This window comes from Chenopodium album, chromosome 10 (assembly GCF_948465745.1).
Source record: "Chenopodium album chromosome 10, dcCheAlbu1.1, whole genome shotgun sequence".
NCBI classification, from domain to species: Eukaryota; Viridiplantae; Streptophyta; class Magnoliopsida; order Caryophyllales; family Amaranthaceae; genus Chenopodium; species Chenopodium album.
The window spans coordinates 50,722,063-50,741,126 of NC_137843.1; the positions used below are offsets into that span (position 1 = coordinate 50,722,063).

The following is a 19,064-nucleotide window of genomic DNA, read 5'->3' on the forward strand; positions in this document are numbered from 1 at the left end:
TTTTCAGGTGGTTTAAGGTTTTGCGAAGGGGATTTTGATTAGAGGTGTCAAAACCGAACCGACCCGAAAAAAACTATCCGTTTCGAACTGTAATCGATCCGATTTGATTCGAGAAATTCAAGACCCAAACCCGATCTGTAACCGAACTGAACTCAACCCGAATCCGAATTCGACCCGATCTGAACTTAACTCGGCACCGATTTGATCCGACCTGAACTCAACCCAAATCGAATTTGACCCGATTTGAACTCTAACCGAACCGATTTGATCCGACCCGAGCTCAACCCGATCCGAAATTGACCCGGCAAATAACCGATCTAATCCGATCTGTTTTGACCCGAACTAATATTAACCCGACCCGATTTTAACTCGATTTGATTTTTACCGATCCGAATTTAACCAGGCCATAATTAATTTTTGACCTTTTTATTCAGGCCATAATAATACTGCTCCGTTATTATTAATAAGTTTATGTTTTTTACTACAAAGAAATAATCCGGAGTAACAAGTTTACTTCATGTATTTACCAATTATATAAAATTATTTTCTAAGCTTTATATTCATCTCATCTAAAATTTGCTACAAATAGTTTGTAATACTTGAACATTAAAACCTCTTCTTTTAACTCGATAAAATATACTCTGTATGATACATGATGACTTGATATTGACCCAATAATAAGGTAAAAACTCAATAATAACTCTAGTTTAAAAATAACCTTATTTAAATATGAATTGGGTCAACTCGATTAAAATCCAGCCAAACACAAAAAGAAATTGAATTGAAATTGACCAATTTAATGAATCAACGGATCAACTTTATCTTAATCAAACATAACTTGATCGAACCGAAATCATCCGAACCGAAATCAACTCGACCCAAATTCATTCGACCCGAAATTAACCCAGTTAAACCCGTTTTGAACCCGATCCGAATTTATCCGAACCGAACATGAACTGATCTGGAGTTGATCCGACCCATATTCGACCTGGACTCGATAGACCATGACCCAAATTTGATCCGACCCGGATTTGACCCGACCCGATCCGATCCGATCCGAATTATAAGAATAATTTTGACCCGAACAGACCCCACCCGAATAGACCCGACCCAAACTCCATCCGATTATCCGAATTGACACCTCTAATTTTGATTGCTATTTGTGGGATGTTTGTATTGGGGCTATGACATAAATTTGAGTTTATTTTAAGGGTAAAGGTGTACATTGAATTTGATCAAGCTACTCTTAGGTGTCGTTTGGTTGAAAGATAAAAACATGAGAAGTAGAAATTCCTAGGAATTGAAATTATTTGGAGTTGTTTGGTTGACAAATTAATGGGAAGTAGAAATTCCCATGAATTTCCAATTCCCACAAAATAAAGGTATTTAATTACCTACCACGCGGTCAGGGTTGTGCCCCCCTCCCACTGCTTGAGAGCTTACGCTCCTTATGTCCTCACAGTGTCCTTTTCACGTGCACGCTTTCCTAAAGTCTGTTTTCTTCATCGAAAAGCGCCCTAAGCGGACCTAGGTAAGTGGAACTTCCCATGAGAATTTCCACTTTTCGTGGTTAACCAAATACAATTTAACATTTTCTAGGAATTCCAATTATATAGGAATATAAATTTCAAGCCATTTACATTTCCCACATCTAACCAAACGAGGCCTTAGTTTAGTTAGTTGTAACTTGTGACTTGTAACTCTTGTAAGTCTTGTAACTACGTGGAGGTAGTTAACATTAATATTTTCTTCTCGAATTATGTTATGCATTTTAAATTAGGTGATAACTAGGTTTAACCCAATGCACGGATATTAAATAATTATAAGGAAATTTTGTCTAAAAACACTTTTAAGAGTGATTTGTTGTGAGAAAACATCTTATAATTTTTTTTTTTTTTTTTTTTTTTTTTTTTGTGAAAACACACCTAATGCCAGCTATTATTTGTCAAATAACACCTTAAGGCGGTTTCCAACCTGTTGACTTGGTTTAATGGCATTGACTATCACGTGGGAGTCACGTGCGCCGATTTACCCCCGTCCCTTCTAATTTTTTACCCTTTCTTTCCCTCCAACTTTATTTTCTCTCTACTCTCAATTTCTTCCCCAATTAAATCATTTTATTTCCCTTGTTCTTCCACCCAAACTCCATTGCTCCCCTTTGAAGAAGATGAACTCCAATTTTGAGCTCCAATTTTTACAAATTTACTCAATTGGCATAATTACGAGGCATGTAAGTAGATTTAATTAAAGATTTATTCCATTAATTTTGTTGATTTTGCAAATTATCATAAATAGGGTTTTAAATTTGAATTAGGGTTTTTGATTTGAGGGTTAATTAATCCCAACAAAGTTTTGTAGGATGGAGGTAGCAGTAATGTCGAGGTGGTTGCGGCAGTTAGTTGCTATTTTGCTGCTGACCATGGTAGGAGCATTGCAGGTGGGGCGACTGATTGCAGGTGGGGCGATCGATAGTGCGTTGGATGCGGTGGTTCGGCGGTAGTGACGGGTTGCGAGTTGGTGAGTTACTGCTGTGAATAGGTAGAGAAATGGGAGGTGATGAGGGTGCGATTGGTGGTTGATGGCTATGTGTTCATTTGGTGATGGGATGGAGTTGGTGGCTGGTTTGTACAGTAGCAAGGGGGAGCAGAGGATGGTGTGTGTGAGTGGTGTAGGTTAAGAAAATGGTGGGGTATATGATAATGAGTAGCATCAGGGGAGGGAGTGATTGAGAGGAGAAAGAAAGAAATTGAGAGGAGAGAGACAATAGAATTGGGGGGAAAGAAAGGGTAAAAAATTAGAAGGGAGGGGGGTAAATCGACGCATGTGACTCACACGTGGTGGTCAACACCGTTAAACCAAGTCAACACGCCTAAAACCACCCTTAGGTATTATCATACAAAAAATAAGTGGTATTAGGTGTGTTTTCACAATATATATATATATATATAAAGTGTTTTCTCACAACAAATCACTCTTAAAAGGTGTTATCTGACAAAATTTCCTAATTATAATGACAATATAATTAATTATTTAAGAGTATATAAATATTATGAACTGCTTCACTAGGTATTAAAATGCATGAAATATATTAAAACGATAAAAACATATGAGATAAAATATTTAAATACTCGTACTTGTATGTAATAGTTAAAATTTGCAAGTTGATAATTTAATAAGTTTTGTATAAAGTAATAGTTATAATTTAGATACAAATTAAACTTTATTTTCATATAGCAATGATTTATTACTAGCTTGTAATTTGTTTATCAAGGTTATAAACTTGTATTCTCTCTTTTTTTTTTTCAATGGGGCTCCATTTATTTATTTATTTTTTTTTTGGTGTTTTTTTTAATAAATTATAATATCTCCGTTTTTTAGTTGACACCTTTCTATTATTACACTAGCCAACGCATGTTTTTAATGCTTAATATCTTTAATTATCAACATTGTAAAATTATAAAAAGTAGATATGAATAAAATATATATCAACACAATTCAAACAAGATCTCACATGACTATATTTTATCATATCTATAAATCATAAAAGAGAATCAAAATATAGTGCATAAATATTGTAAAAGTTAAACGATGTCAAATAGAAAAAAAACGGAGGTAATACATAGCTAATGCATTAACGCAACACAACCACAGTCATATTTCCTTCGTACCCAAAAGTTAAACTCGAAAAATCAAATATCTACCTTTTCCCCGGAAAACTCATGAGTCATGAGTTCATGAGTGACTAGTGACTACCCCTTCCTTTCTTGTTTTTCCTTTTCAACCATCTTTACGTTTTCCAACCAAACACAGATTACACAAACCAAATAATAAAAGCATGAGCCGAAAAAGAGACAAACCCAACAACTCCCGCCATATTCCATACTCCTACCCTAAACGCCGCCGCCCTATTCCACCGCCACCTCCCGTCGTCGAACTACCCAAACAAAAACCAACCCCACCACCGGCCTTAGTGGTCATTGGGCTCCCATTGGGCTGCTCTGTTTTGGACCTCAAGTCCAGGTTCGAAATCTATGGGCCCATTTCTCGGATCCGGATCGACCCACAAGGTGTTGGCTTCATTTCTTTCCGCTCAAAATCCGCCGCTGATTCCGCCATCTCCGCCTCCATTGACTCCTCCTTCGGCATCTCCATTGATTCCCACCCTGTATTCCTCTCTTTCTCTCTCCTCTTTACTTTCTTGTTTTTCTGGGTTTTTAATTGGGTTTCTGAATTTGAAGTAATTTTGATTTTTTTGATTTGTGTGTTTTTTTTTTAAATAAAAGGGGTTTGATTTTATGAATCTGTTGTTTTTATTTTTGTGAATTTTAGGTTTCAGAATTTAGATTTGTTAATTGTTTCTAAGAATTGGTGGTTTTGTACTTTTTATTGTATTTACAATTGCAAAAATCTTGAGAGAGTTTATCAATTTGGAATTGATGGATGTAATTTGATTTAAGCTTGATTGTAGTAAAATGTAGTGATCATATGGGTTAATGTTAAGTTTTCAGTGTAAAATGTTCTGGATTGAAATTGAGATTGTAATTGTTGTATGTTTCGCAGGTTCAAGTGATGTGGGCTAGTGAAATGAATGGAGAGGCAGGAGTTGAGGAGGAAAGTGAGAGGAAGAATTTGAACACGAGTCCAAATGCGAATACGTCGAAGCTGTTGAGGGGGGAGGCGCCATTAAGTAGACATGGAAAGGGGAATAGGTTGAGCTCAGCCATTGTTAACCCCAATACCAATACCAGTAGTAGTACTAGTTCTGTGTTGGATGCTCCATTTAAGGCTAGAGAAATCATTGCTTATGATGATTTATTTTAGTAATAATTCATGTATATTATTTGATTTTTATAGATTTTGTTGCCCTCATTCAATTCTTGTGTAAGATTAGCAATTTTTTAGGTGTGTTTGCTGTTGATGTTTTAGTATATCTGATTTTCTGAACTCTGAAGTATTTGATGTAATTCACTGATGTCATGTAATTATGTGTGAAGTTTGTGTCTTTATCTCAAAAACTTTTGCGTTCTAAGTGAAGTTGTCAGCTTGATGTTCAATCATCAAAAATTTAAGTACTTGCGAGTTCAAATTGTTACACCGTACTCCACAGTCCATCACTCTGTTGGAACTCAAAGTACTGTGTTACGGAACTATACCGTACTCCATCGTACATACTATGAACTTGCGAGTTTAAGGGTTTGTTCTAATTTACTGAAGGGGCTAAACTAAAATGAGTTGAATAGAGTTGAAATGAATTGTTTATGAAAGATGGAAATTAGGAACTGAACTGATTGGAGTTAAATTGAATTGAACTGAAATTAAGCTGAACAGAACAGACCCTAAGTGTAATTGGATAAAAAATTGTGTTGAAGCAATTTATTACTTTATAATATGAAGTTTCTTCATAAAGAAAAAAAAATGAAGTTTTTGCGGTTGAGCTTAAAACAATCAATTTATCGCTTCACTTAATTTTTGTTGAGAAGAAAATAAGATTATGAACCTTAGGCTGTTAATTTCACTTAGGGCTTATTTGTTTGACATAAAAAAATATGGTAAGTGAGACTTTCTAGGAATTGCAAGCTTTGTACCAAGTACGTTGTTTGATTGACAAAAATTTTGTGAAATGGAGGGAGTGAAAATTCCTAGGAATTTTGAGTTCTCACAAAATGTAGGAATTTACTTACCTAATCCCCCTAGGTAAGTAGAAATTCCCATGGGAAATTACTCCCTTCATTGTAACCAAACACTTTAAATCCCATGAATTTGATTATAAGAATTTAATTCCCATAAATTTGCAATTCATGGAAAGTTCTAATTTCCACGTGAACCAAACAACACCTTAATAGTTACCAAATGCTATTTGGTTCATTTTGGTACTCCGTATATGCTTTACAATATCAGTTTTGTATAGTTAACAATATATAAGGTCGAATGGAGAATATTAACACGATACCCAGTTAAAATTTCTAGAACCTATTGCAACAGTATAGGTTCCTTAAAATGGGAACCAGAATCGAAACCTATTAAACAAGTTCCTAAAAATGAGGATCGGAATCGAAACCTGTAGGTTCGATTCCGGTTTGGATTCATGGTACCTCTCTTTTGATGTACTTTGGAGTTTTTCGCAAAAAAATTAGGATGATAACGAATTTACAACTCACAAATACAACATACCAAATGTAGTTATTTAGCAAATTTGTTTTATATATCTACAATGTTGTCATCATTATTATTATTATTATTATTATTGTTATTATTTATATTTAAAAATTTAGGCTTGAATTGAATGATTTGGGTTTACATAATTTTTGTATATTTTTTATCAGGTTGTAGGCACGTAAAATTTATATAAGTGCCACATCGGATTTTATACGGGTCAAAAGTCAAATTGTTGACTCAATGTGATTTGACTATTTATTAGTGTGGTTTGACTATGTATTTAAATTAATTAATTTGGGTGAAATAAATTAAATTAGCCTATTGATTAATTTAATTAAATGTTTTCATTTTAATACTTAAAGTCCAATAAATTGGTTAGGCCATTATAAATGGATTGTATTGTCAAACCCAATTTCTAATGTACATCAAACCCTAACCCTAAGGTGTTCCCTCACTCTATAAATAGAACTCTTTCTACTTTATTTGGGGAGGAAAATCTAGAGGATACAAGAAGCCTACATAAGAAAACAGAGAAAACCTCTCAAAACTCTAATCCTTTCTAAAGAAAACCTCTCAAAACCTAGAGGAAGAACAACAAGCATTCGACGCGCCGTTCTACTCCCTCAACACGAAGGAAAGAAGAACTTCAAATCATCAAGAACAACACCAATTCAACCTCTATATCAAATAGTCATTGATCGAGATCAAGGCTCGTCGGCCCTCAATCAAGAATTCAAGTCAAAGGTCTACACCAACATAAGTCAAAATTCTGCATCAAATCTTTGATCGAGATCAAGCTTTGACGACCCTAGTTTGAGAATCAAGTCAATCCGTGAATTACGTTAAAGGTCAAAGTGGAGATCGAATCAGAGGATCAAATTAGATATTGTACCCATAAATTATCAAATTAATAAAATTAACATTTTGTTGCATTTGCTTTGAATCTATATTTTGCAAATTTAAAATTTGTGTTTACACAGGTTACATGTTACCGTATAGATTTTGGATCCAAAGAATTTATAACTTGAACTAGAACCTATTGTAATAACAAATTCTTAGTAGAATTTGTTATATACACCCGGGTGTACCATACACCCGGGGTCATATGCTCATAAAATTAACAAAAGGACCAAATACTATTTTTACTCATTTGTTGATTGAATGAGTTAATGACCCTGGTGTACATAATAAGCTCTTAGTTCTTAGGGAGTGTTTGGTACATCTAGTTGGAATAGATTGATGTGAAATATTATACTAAATAGGTCTGAATTCTAAAACTCACACTAGTCCATAGTTATTTGGTTTTACTGTTGGAATGGTATATATCCTTTATTAATGTAATGAGTTTTAAATTTTAGGGGGAGGGGTGAGTATGGGATTCCATAACCCATGGATATGGGAGAGAGTTAGAAGTGAGATCCCATTACAAGAAACCTCAACCAAACAAAAAATTAGATAAAATGAATTCTAACTCAATTCCAAATGATCCAATCAAATAACCCCTTAAGTTTACTACTGAAATACGGGTAACATATTTCTCCCTTTTTTTTTACCCTGAAATTCCCAAAATACCCATTACTTACCCCAAAAGGCCAAAATTACAAAAATCCTCTAACAGAACAAGTCTTTAGAAAGCAGGCAAGCAGCAATGGAGGAACAAGAAAAAGCTGTCAAAAAACAAAAAGAAATCAACGAAGAAGAACAACAAGAAAGAGAAAATGCAACAGAAACAACGCAGAAGCATACGAAAGAACTCAAACAGCATGAGTTATGGAGTTGGGGAGCAGGAACAGAAGGACAGCTTGGAACTGGGAATTTAAAAGACGAATTTACCCCTCAACTTCTCATCAACCTCTCCAATTCTCTCTCTTCTTTTGGTCAAATCTCTCTCCTTTCTTGCGGTGGTGCCCATGTCATTGCCCTCACTTCTGGTACAAAATCTATGAATAAAAATCCAATCTTTTTCTTCAATTTTGTAGGGTTTTCAATTGAAGGGTATTTTGGTAATTATGATTTAATGTTGATTTGCAGGTGGGAAGGTCCTGAGTTGGGGTAGAGGAGCATCTGGGCAATTGGGACTTGGTCAGATTATGCCTAATTGCTTGTACCCTAAGCTCGTGGATTCATTGACAAATTTCAATATTTCCCATGTTTCTGCTGGTTGGAATCACTCTGGTTTTGTTTCAGGTTTATTTTTATGCTTTTCTTATGTTTTGTGTTAATTTGAATCAACATTTGTTTGTTGGTAAATATCAAAATGTGTGTTTTGTATGATTGGAATTTGTAAATGTGTGTTATATAAGTTGCAATTCAATTGATCAGGCATGCTTGTGTAATTGTGTTAGTATTCAATCCAACTATTCAATATTTCGACTCATTGATGATTCATATTTATGGGAATATGTGATAATCTATTCATGAGTAGTTGTAGAATGTAGTGCATACCATATGGACTATCACAAGTATGTAGCATAAATTTAAGTTTATTTTGTGCTCATAGGGATTGACTTGATATATATGTATCACAAGTATGTAGCATAAATTTAAGTTTATTTTGTGCTCATAGGAATTGACTTGATATATATGTATGTGCAGTATGATTTTAATCTTTGTACTGATTTAATTAGATATGATGTATGTGCGATGCAGTGAAATTTGCAGTTCAATTGAGAAGTTGCTTGATAGAGCTAATCATGCATGCTTGTATTTTGTATAGTAATGTGTAATGTATTTGATATGAGATTTTGGGTTGTCAATAATTCATAGTTGTATTCAAAAAATGAGCATTTGTGTGTATATTACATGGATTCTGACAAGTGTTGAGCACAAAAAAATCTCATAATGTCAGACTTAATTGTTGCTACTTATCCAAGTATCGGAAAATATGCCAAGAGTATCGAGCATTTGACTCTAGTACTTAAGGTGAAATAATTAGATATACTAACATAAGTTGTAATTTTGGAGTTTTCTTTTAAAGATGTTAAATCTTCACTTTTTACCCTTCTCTTGATAAGAATGATAAATCTCCAAACGCCGTATTGGGGTAACATGATATGTCACGCGGAAATGTTATGAACTTCCGGATTTTATTCTTATCTAACCCTGGTGTACATGTTCTTGCATGTGTTCCCTAGGGAATATAGAGACAATCTACCCTTGAACTGCCCCAAATTATATGAATTTGTAATAGAATGCTTTTGATGATCAATGTTTTTCTACCGTGTTGTGTGGTTTGTCGAACTTCTTGTCATGTGGACTATTGATATTAGATTCATAACTTCCTGTGGTGAAAATTGTCATTATATGTTGCTATATTGGCACCAAAAACTAACTATGTTAGATTCTGGACGCCTCTTCACTTGTGGGGATGGCTCATTTGGTCAGCTGGGCCATGGTGATTATCAGTCCTGCAGTTCTCCGATGGAAGTTTCATTTTTCAACTCTAAGCATGTAGAGCAGATAGCCTGTGGCATGCGACATTCATTGGTACTATTAAAAGGTAATTTTTGAAGCTTAATCTCATCCAATGAGCTTAAAGTCTTTTATTGGCTAAAAATTGTATTCTGTGGTCTTAATAGAAAGATTCTCCATGTCTCCTGTTTATCTGCTAGCACTTATTTCAAGATGGGACTAGTTTCTAAAAGAAGTACGAGTAGAAATCTAGATTACGTATCCTGTATCTAATCATCCTTAGTATATTAGAAGTTATTTAAAACCATGAAAAGTGATATTAATTAAAGCAGGTAATTTGGGAGACAAGGTGTTTGGATTTGGATCCGGTAAGCGCGGTCAATTGGGTGTATACGAAGATAAAGTAAAATCAGTAAGTATTCCCAAGACGTGTTCTGGGTTGGAACATGCTGAAGTGGTGGCCATTCTTGCGAACGGAGATCAAAGTGCTGCGTTGTCAGGTGAGAAAATGTGCTTTCTTCATACTAATATGGGATTTGCAGAACTTGAGGAAACACTTGGACAAAAAAAAAAACCTCTTATTTACTCTGTTTTGATCTTAAGCCAGTGGCCAGCTGTACACATGGGGAAAATTTTTTAGTAGCAGTTCAAATGTTTGTATTCCTCAGCCTCTGCGTTCATCTTTGAGCTTTGAGCAAGCTGCTCTTGGTTGGAATCATGCCTTGGTATTAACAAGTAAAATATGAACTTGCTTTTTAATTTGATCTGCTACTTGCTAAATGTGAGGTAACAATTATGACTAATAACTGTATGCTCTAACTAATAGGTGAAGGGGAAGTCTTTATGCTTGGAGGCAGTCATCATGGAGTGCTCAGCGAACCTCAAAAGATGACTCACCTTCATAATACATCTGGTAACGCGATTATTATTTTCTGCATACTGATCTGGATTTTGATAATAAGATAGAACCCCATGATAGAGTATAAAACATTTTCATAGGCCTCAACCACTAGCTTAAACTTTTGGTTGAGATGGTCCTTTAACATGGTATCAGAGCTAGCGTGACACAAAGGTCACGGGTTCAAATCTCATCCACCCCCCACTTTTAAGTGGAATATTTCACGTTGGGTATGAGGAGGGCCCATGTTGCATCAATACTTCAAGCCCAATGGGCTCTCGTGTGAGGGGGTGTGATAGAGTATAAAGTTTATTCATGGGCCTCAACCATTAGCTTAATCTTTTGGTTGAGATGGTCTTTTAACACCCCAATTGCCTTTTTGTTTTGGTATACTTTTTCTAGCCCTCATTTTCTGGCTCGAAAATTTCAGAAATAAGGATTATATTTTGCTTGACTTGAACCTCGTTTAATGCAAAAGTTTATAAGAGTTACACCGAACTTCTCTGAGAAGATACCGTGAGATCCTCAAAGAGCTCCTATACCTAGTTGTTTCCCAAATTGGCATGCTAGACAATTACTTTTGGTTAAACTGTTTACTTCTTTGTATGTGACACAGGATATACTTAAAATTAAATTATATTGTGAATTGGATATTGTTGCCTGTCTAGTACTCTAGTGTCTACTGTGATTTGAATGTGCTTAAGTCTTACATTAATACCGAGCTTCCACTTTCCCGTCTTCCTGTTCTTTCCCTCTTTTGTTTCAATGCTACTGCAATTTCATAATTCTTTGCGTGAATCCTGTTTTCAGGTGAACCCAATCTGTCAAAAGTAACCGGTCTAGATGGGAAGAGAGTTGTGCAATTTGCAGCCGGAGCTGAGCATTCAGCTATACTGACAGGCAGGTTTACTTGTTATTTCACAAACCCACTGCATTAATCTGCATTTCACCCTAAGTTGAAACTTTTTTTTATTTTGCAACAACAGATGATGGACAATTATACACTTGGGGTTGGGGCGAACATGGTCAGCTTGGTTTGGGAAGTATTAGTGATCACACTGCCCCCCAGCTTGTTCTACTCGAAGAAAACAGTATGATATCGAGGGTTTATTGTGGAAGTGGGTTCACGTTCGCTCTGAATATTTAGACTTGAAGAACTCGGTGATTTATAATCATAGCACACATGTTATCAATGTCAATGTAGTCTAGAAGATCTTTCTTAGCCACTGCAATGACAAGGATCAAGGTGGGAAATGGAAGATGATCCTTTGGTAAACAACCCTGAATTACGATGGATGATAAAGCCCATTTATACTTAACACGAAGCATGTGTGAAAAATAATGTACTCGGGAATCAAGTGCTATTTATTTGTTACTTCATATTATGGAGGCAACCTGATTTCATCAAGATCTAGGTGTTGTTTGATTGACTCATTTGAGTTTCTTGAGAAGTAGACTTGATGTTCAGTTAACAGAAAACAGAGGACGTACAACTTCCTATGAAGTTTATAATTTACACTGTACTTGGGAGGTGATACTTCCTATATTAAACCAAAAGTTGTTCTTGAGTAGATTCTGGCGTTGCTCAGTTAACTTAAATTATGTACTCATTGCATGGAGTTTATAACTTTATCGGTGGTGAACTGGTGATACTTCTTACAGGCTACATGTAACCTCCACCAAGCTAAGTATGTGAAATTTGGTTCTAGAACTGTCTTGAGTTATGTGGTCTTGATTTCCCATGATCATCATTTTCGAGCAAAGCAAACGTATTTACGAGATTTATATTATTAGAAGACAAATCATACATGTATATATTGAATACTATCTGCAGGAAATAAATAACTTGTCCCAAGGATGAAATGCCATGAATGGTAACATGTACAACTGTACAAGCATGGAAGTTATTTCCTAAAGAAAGAGATGTCCTGAATGGTAATATGTACAAGCATGGAGGCTATTTCCTACAAGATGGTCGCAAAAGTCTTGTCAGTATTTTTGCATCAGCTACAGATATGCGAGCATCAACGGAGGTTATCGTCAATAGAAATCACCGATCCTCGGACCAATTGCTATCCTAACTCTTTCAATCCGCAACTTCAAGCTATCGTAAGAAGATTGTTCTCGAACCCGTTGTTGTTTACTATCGGACGAAGGGGGTCAACTTGCCAGACACCGTCAACAATGAACTTTATCTGTGACGTACAATTAGAAAAAAGATGCAAACAATTAGTCAAGATTTGCTTGAATCTTCCCCTTCATTTTTTTGGAGTGGGGTGTTGGGGGGTGGGGGGTAGGGGAGACAGAGCCTGACACATTTGAACTGTAGCCATATCAACCTCGTATTTTCCAGGATACAGCTTCAAGCACAAAGAAAAAATGCCTGTACTTGACCTTGTCATCTGCCTCTGTGACGCATTTGCAAAATAATTAGTTAATCAAAAAAAATAAAAAAATGTGGTCATTCAAGCATTAAAGGTATATAGTGCTGCTACTTCAGATTCAATTTTCAGGAAACATTTCATCCAGACTCGACGATGTTTATTCACTATCAACTGGCGATTGATATTAGCAATTTACTCTCTGAAGCATATTTACATGTTACAGATTATGACTTTGATTGTTATCACTGATGCCAATGAATATGAAGATAGGAGAATAGAAAATGCCCTTTACACCCCTTCCGCCTTCTCCCCAGACCCCAGCCACATATCAAAGAGATAAATTTCATTTCCAGCAGCAGGAAGTAGCAAATATAAGGAACTGCCATAAGAAGGTTTTTCCCAGGAACGACACCACAGAATGCTATACACGTAATTTCAGTCAGTTGTAATGATCATGTAGTCATGTATGCCAATTGAAGTTTATTCATAAAAGCACCATTTTTATCTAGACATCTTGACAGTCTAGCTGATTCCTCTCATTGAAAATTTCCATGTAGCAGTAAAAATAAGGAATGCTCAATCTGTTAGAAAATTAACTTTCTAAGAGTATAGAAATAAAATAAACCCATACCTGAGTAGCCCATCCATCAAAGGAGCCAGCCAGTAGCACCTCTGATCCAGAATTAGGCCAAACTATGCAGGTAGTACGAAGAAGTTGGAGAGCTCTGCGAGCATCATTGATCCTTTTTTGCTTCTTGTCTAATATATTCTGAGCATCTCTGCAGTTAAGAAACCAATACAGCAATATTAGATTTGGTTATTAAGCATACAAGAAAGAGCAAAGAGAAGAAAGAAGGCCACAAACACTGATGTTAGTTTACAAGGTACATACTGCAGTTCAATACAATAGTATGATGATAATTCATTGGCTCATTGCGGACCAGATCACATCTTAGAGGCATGGAATGACGGCTACACTACAACACAATGTTAATTAGTAAGAAAAGTTTCTAGCAGGACAGAGTTGAATCCAAGAAGGTTTGTTTTAGGTTATAATCAATTTGAGCTGACACCATCTGGTGGCGAACTGACAAAACAAGATATATCAGGTACATAAGACAGATTTCCCATGAGAAACATATGTGCTTTTCTGCTTTATCCTAATTCTAAAGATCATTACGTCCATAGTTAAATACTCTCCAAGCACCACTCAGAAAACAAAGGGTAAAGGAAATTCACAAAAAAAAAAAAAAAAAAAAAAAAAAAAAAAAAAAAAAAAGAAGAAAAGAAAAGTGGGAAGACCGGGCTCACATTATTGCTAGTGACATCTTCCCTTCTAATACTGCTAGCTTAGCACGTAGTGTCCTCAACTTGTCCTGCGCATTCATCATTTCATTTTCCTGGAACTCTGAAACATCAGAAAGTTGCCTCAAGTCTTTGGATAGATCCTCCCTTGCCTGATATGAAATTCAGAATGGAGCTTTCAGAAAGTAAACTTATTTGGTAAATAAATCAATACAAGCCCTTGAAAGTTTTACAGCATTTTCACTAATGTCAACATTAGCACCCTAAGGATAGAGATCCTATGACTCCTACTGCAGCCTAGAGCGAGAGATGAAGTGGATCCCAAAGTTGAAAGTTACTACCCTGTTACATAATTTTCTAATAGATTCAACCTAGCCATTCTCCAATATGAATATATTAGTTAATTCAATGGTTAGAATAATATATTGAAGCTCTAAGAAGGGGAAAGGAGAAACAAAGGAGGGTGGAAAGGAGGATGAAGGTTTTAAGATAAGAGGGTGAGTAAAAGCTGAAGAGAAACCTTTGTGTAAGTCTAACCATCATAAGACCACTTCTTTTAGTCATTGCAAGATTTGCAACACATGGCCCTATCCCAATTTCTCCCTCACCTTGGCCCAATCCACCTATAAGTTGGTCTTATGATGGTTAGACGGTTTTATTTTATTAAATTATAAATTTGAAAGGCATATGAGCACAAGCAAGGTATGACCGTCAGACGAAAGTGAGGATAATAAAGGGGGAGAGGTAAGCTGACCATCAGTCCACCAATTGTGGAAAATTGAGGAGAAATAGGAAAAATGGATTCTATTAATTTATTTATTTTTCTTACAGCTTTCCATGTTCTCCAAAAAAAAAAAAAAAAAAAAAAAAAAAAAGAAACTGAAAGTAAGTTGATCCACTGGTTCATCCATTTATTTTTCTTACAATTTTTTTTTTATTATTCATCCACCTACCCTACTACCTCCATATTTTATTATTTTCTCCTATTTCTCCTAAAACTCCGCGCTTGGAGAAATGGAGCAAGTATTTAAAAACGGAGAGAGTACTAGATTGCAACTTGGCAGATTAAATTAGACAACATATCAATTCTTTGGAGTCAATCTTCACCCCTAATCTGAAACCCTCTTACCATAGTGTGTGTAGATTACCAGTATTGATAGAATTAGAACAGTATTAAAAAGGGATAATTATGGGGTAATATATAGCAGTTTGTCTGTATCAAATGAATGATGGCAGAAGGCTGTCATCCTAAATACAATGACGTGAGGAATTTACAACAGTTAAATTGAAGGAAAGAGGAGCCGAAAGAAAGCAGATTGGACAAGGAGCCAAGGTAAAGGAGCTGGATTTTTAATTTGTTGTTCTTAGCTCACACCCTACAGAATTGTGATTGCGGTAATTCCAGCTTTGAAAGATAAAGTGACTTTACTTTTCTATTTTTGGGAAGGGGTCCAACTCTGATATATGAACCTGAATTAATAGCTCAATTACATCACCAAACTCTACCTAAACAAAGCTACAATTATAATCAGAGAACCTGCCACATCTAGATATTAATTGACTGAATACATTTTTTAATTACCATTTCAGACTCATAAAGCTGGCAAAAGCCAAAATTTGAATCCTTCCCACCCCACCTCCCTTCTTTCTAATATAGCATGCAACTTTCATATCAAATTCCAACAAATCAATACAAAGAGAACACGCCAATATCGATCCAGCTGTAGATTGAGTTTCAGGAATATTTCCATGTGGGCAGCCTTGCCTCTAATAGGTCGATACTCTATAGTCTATACTACTAAAGAGGTTTTGTGGAAGAACAGACAGAAATATATCTACCTGAATGCAAGCTTTTCAGTGTAACTGGTATAGATTACTAAAAATCATGGAAGCAACTAAAATTAAGGGTATTAAGATAAACACAACAGGGAAGGAAATCTAACAGATAAGACCTTGTTGAAGTTTTACCATAAAGACCTACAGTACACAGCCAAAGGTCTACATGTATACATTATCTGTGGCTTTCTATGGATGAAATCCAAGACCTTTGACGTAAAATGTAACGTAAGGTCAAAATAACCATAAACCATACCTTTCCAGAAGTGTCGATGGTGTTTGACCTTAATGTCTGAAGTACTGATGAAAGTTCCCCTTCAAGATGCTGAAGATGAGTTTTCAGATCACCTTGTGTAATATCTCTACAGTTAGGATCTGAATTTTCAGTCTCGTCTTGAGCTCCCCTTATATCATTAGTCACAGCACCTATTCCACCCATGAACTTATCCACTGTACCTCTTTCGCCGAAGTCAATTTCACCAGCTGAGCTTAATTGGAGAGGAGGATGATTTTAGTAATTCTAGAGGTTAATTAACACAGTACAAATCTAGAGTACTAGCAGCCCTGCATGGCTAAGGGATAACAATACCTTCAAATTCTGTGTCTGAAAAGCCAGCCCTCTGAATACTCCATGATCTCCATGCATCTGGCTTCATACTTAATCTATTGGAATATGATCTATTCAACCCATTGCTACTGATCAGATGTCTATCTTGGCTCAGTGATGCAGGTTCACTTCTTTGAGGATGGCTACTGTCTTTTACAACGTAAAAACTACATGTCACATGATAGTTTAACAGGTTTTACAGAACAACAAAAGACATTCAAGATGTAATATACAGATCAACCATGCAAATGTCACATGACAGATTAAGGTAAACATTTTCAGGCAATGAAAGACTCCACCTCCACCTCCACCCTGTGAACCCCGTAAACACCTGCCGTCCACCAATTCCTTCCAACATAAAGCATCTCTCAATGGAATAATGAATTCATACATTAAATGATACTGGATCAGAAAATGAGAAATTCAAAAGCTAGGAAACAGAGAATATAATAACTAGTCAGAGTTCATCTAATTGATAACATCAATAAAAACATTAATTGGCTAAAACAGAACAGGATTAGAAACAAAGTCAACTCACCCACATCCTTCCTTATTCCCTTGGATTGATTATGGTCACCAGTACCTCCATTGACGTTTTCTACATTAGTACCATTCTTCCCCAACTTGAAACCAAAACTCAGATTTCTCTGCCTCTCCAATCGATTCAATATACCCTCAATCCCACTCTCATCTTCTGCGGCCAGTTCTCTGCACACAAAAAGTTTTACATTAGGACTATTGCGACATGTCTCTAGCCCTCTTATCTCTCAATCTATATGAACTGCATAATAATTTGATCTTGCCGTTTTCAAACTTCAAAGACTGACCCCTCCAACAAATAAATTTATAACAGTTACCCATCCACAGAAACAGATTACATTTAGATTGGCTTTTTAGGTGATTTACTATTATTATATACCAAAATAGATGGTTTTCAATTTTTCATAAGAAAAATAAACAGAAAATTGAAAGTGACAGAATCATAAAGAGCAAAACAGGAAGAATGTCCTCACAGTGATCGACCAGAAGACGAAGGCGCCGGCGAAAAATCGCCCATAAAGGAAGTCCCTTCAAAAGGCCTTTCTCCATTAGCATTTGACCCACTTCTTTCCTCATTGACAGAACCAATTTTACCCTTCTTTTTCAAGACTACCTCCATTTTACTAGCTAACCCATTTTCACTAATCCCATTTTCATCTTCATCCTCCCAGCCTACTGTCATCCACCCACCTCTCTCCATTATTGCATCAAGCAAATCCACCCTCCCTGCATCAATCAACTCCTTTTTGCTAGGAAACTTCTGGGGTTTCTTGGAATTTTTCATGAATTCCAATACTTCAAGCTCTAAAGCTAGGTCACCTTCAACTTCCCAATTCTTGCACTTTCTTACAACCCCACAAAACCCAGAAAACTCAAAGAAGAACTGATTCAGCAACTTCTTCTGCTTGAATTGTTTGGTCAAGGAACGAAGTGGGTGTTCTCGTTTCAATGGACTGATCATAAAAACAACAGGAAAACAGCTGGGTGAGTTCAAATACGAAATGGGTTGATGAGAAAAAATCGTTAAATTTCCAGAAGAAGCTGCTGTAATGAGTGAGACCATCGTTCAGGCATTTCGTCGAACACCTTGTGTGCAATATCTTTACAGGCTATCCTTACGATTGAGATTGAAGGATTCAGATCATAAATGAACGAAAGCTTCACCGGAAAGATACCCAGATAAACGACAACCCAGTCTAGAGGACCAAAGCTCGCAAAACAAAGATTTTGATATATCAAGAAAAACGTTGTTTCTCTCTCCTCTTTCCCTCTCCCAATGTGCGAGAGAAAAAGAAGGATTTTTTGAGATTGGTTGTGTGCTCAGAATCTATAATTTGTCAGATTTTGATTGCACTGTAATTAGTTGATGTAATGATGTGTTCATCCTCAAATTTCTCTTAATAGACAATGTACTCGTAAATTCTCAATTTGAGGATTACTTCAACAGTTTTAGAGCATGTTTGGTATGGGCTTTTTATAGGGCTAGAAACGGAATCGGGTTATCGTTTCCGTTAGAAGATGTTTGGTTAAAGAGTTAAGTAATAGAAACCGTTTCCCTCCTCTAACCCATTCCATTACTTTGTTTCCACTGTAAAATTTGGGGAAACAAATCCCCTTTCTTTCCTCTATCTCTTCTCTCTCCTGTCATACTACATTTTCCCCCCAAAAATCCTCAACTTTGATCGATCGAAACCACAAATTGCTCGACGAATCTACAAGGAAATCTGCAATTCTCCGGATCTTGCTCCTAAATTTTCAATTTTCTTCTGCAAATCTTCAGAAATTATCACAGGTTTGCTATTTCATTTCTCTCGTTCAATTTCTAGGGTTCATGTAGTATCATTTTTTGCGTTTTTGGTTGGAATTTGATTTAGGTTTTTGATGTTTGTTGGAATTGATTTTGATTGTATTTGTAATTACTTCAAGT

General features: G+C 35.9%; 2 protein-coding genes across 2 annotated transcripts; one reads left to right on the forward strand and one right to left on the reverse strand.

Annotated features, from left to right (window-relative positions):
* Positions 1 to 3,682: 3,682 nt before the first annotated feature.
* On the forward strand, positions 3,683 to 12,212 carry LOC145565339 (uncharacterized). The gene is made up of 11 exons (XM_081625379.1): positions 3,683 to 4,165; positions 4,561 to 4,820; positions 4,995 to 5,193; positions 7,775 to 8,087; positions 8,188 to 8,343; positions 9,497 to 9,655; positions 9,900 to 10,077; positions 10,175 to 10,302; positions 10,394 to 10,480; positions 11,276 to 11,365; positions 11,452 to 12,212. The coding sequence occupies exons 1-11, from the start codon at positions 3,836 to 3,838 to the stop codon at positions 11,610 to 11,612; spliced, it is 2,061 nt and encodes a 686-aa protein (XP_081481505.1). The 5' UTR covers positions 3,683 to 3,835; the 3' UTR covers positions 11,613 to 12,212.
* Positions 12,213 to 12,337: 125 nt separating this feature from the next.
* On the reverse strand, positions 12,338 to 18,550 carry LOC145562504 (protein PTST homolog 2, chloroplastic-like). Its single transcript, XM_081622804.1, has 8 exons — positions 17,611 to 18,550; positions 17,136 to 17,305; positions 16,580 to 16,747; positions 16,247 to 16,473; positions 14,161 to 14,306; positions 13,481 to 13,628; positions 12,805 to 12,873; positions 12,338 to 12,660 (listed from the first exon to the last, which is right to left on the reverse strand). The coding sequence occupies exons 1-8, from the start codon at positions 18,198 to 18,200 to the stop codon at positions 12,565 to 12,567; spliced, it is 1,614 nt and encodes a 537-aa protein (XP_081478930.1). The 5' UTR covers positions 18,201 to 18,550; the 3' UTR covers positions 12,338 to 12,564.
* Positions 18,551 to 19,064: the final 514 nt, after the last annotated feature.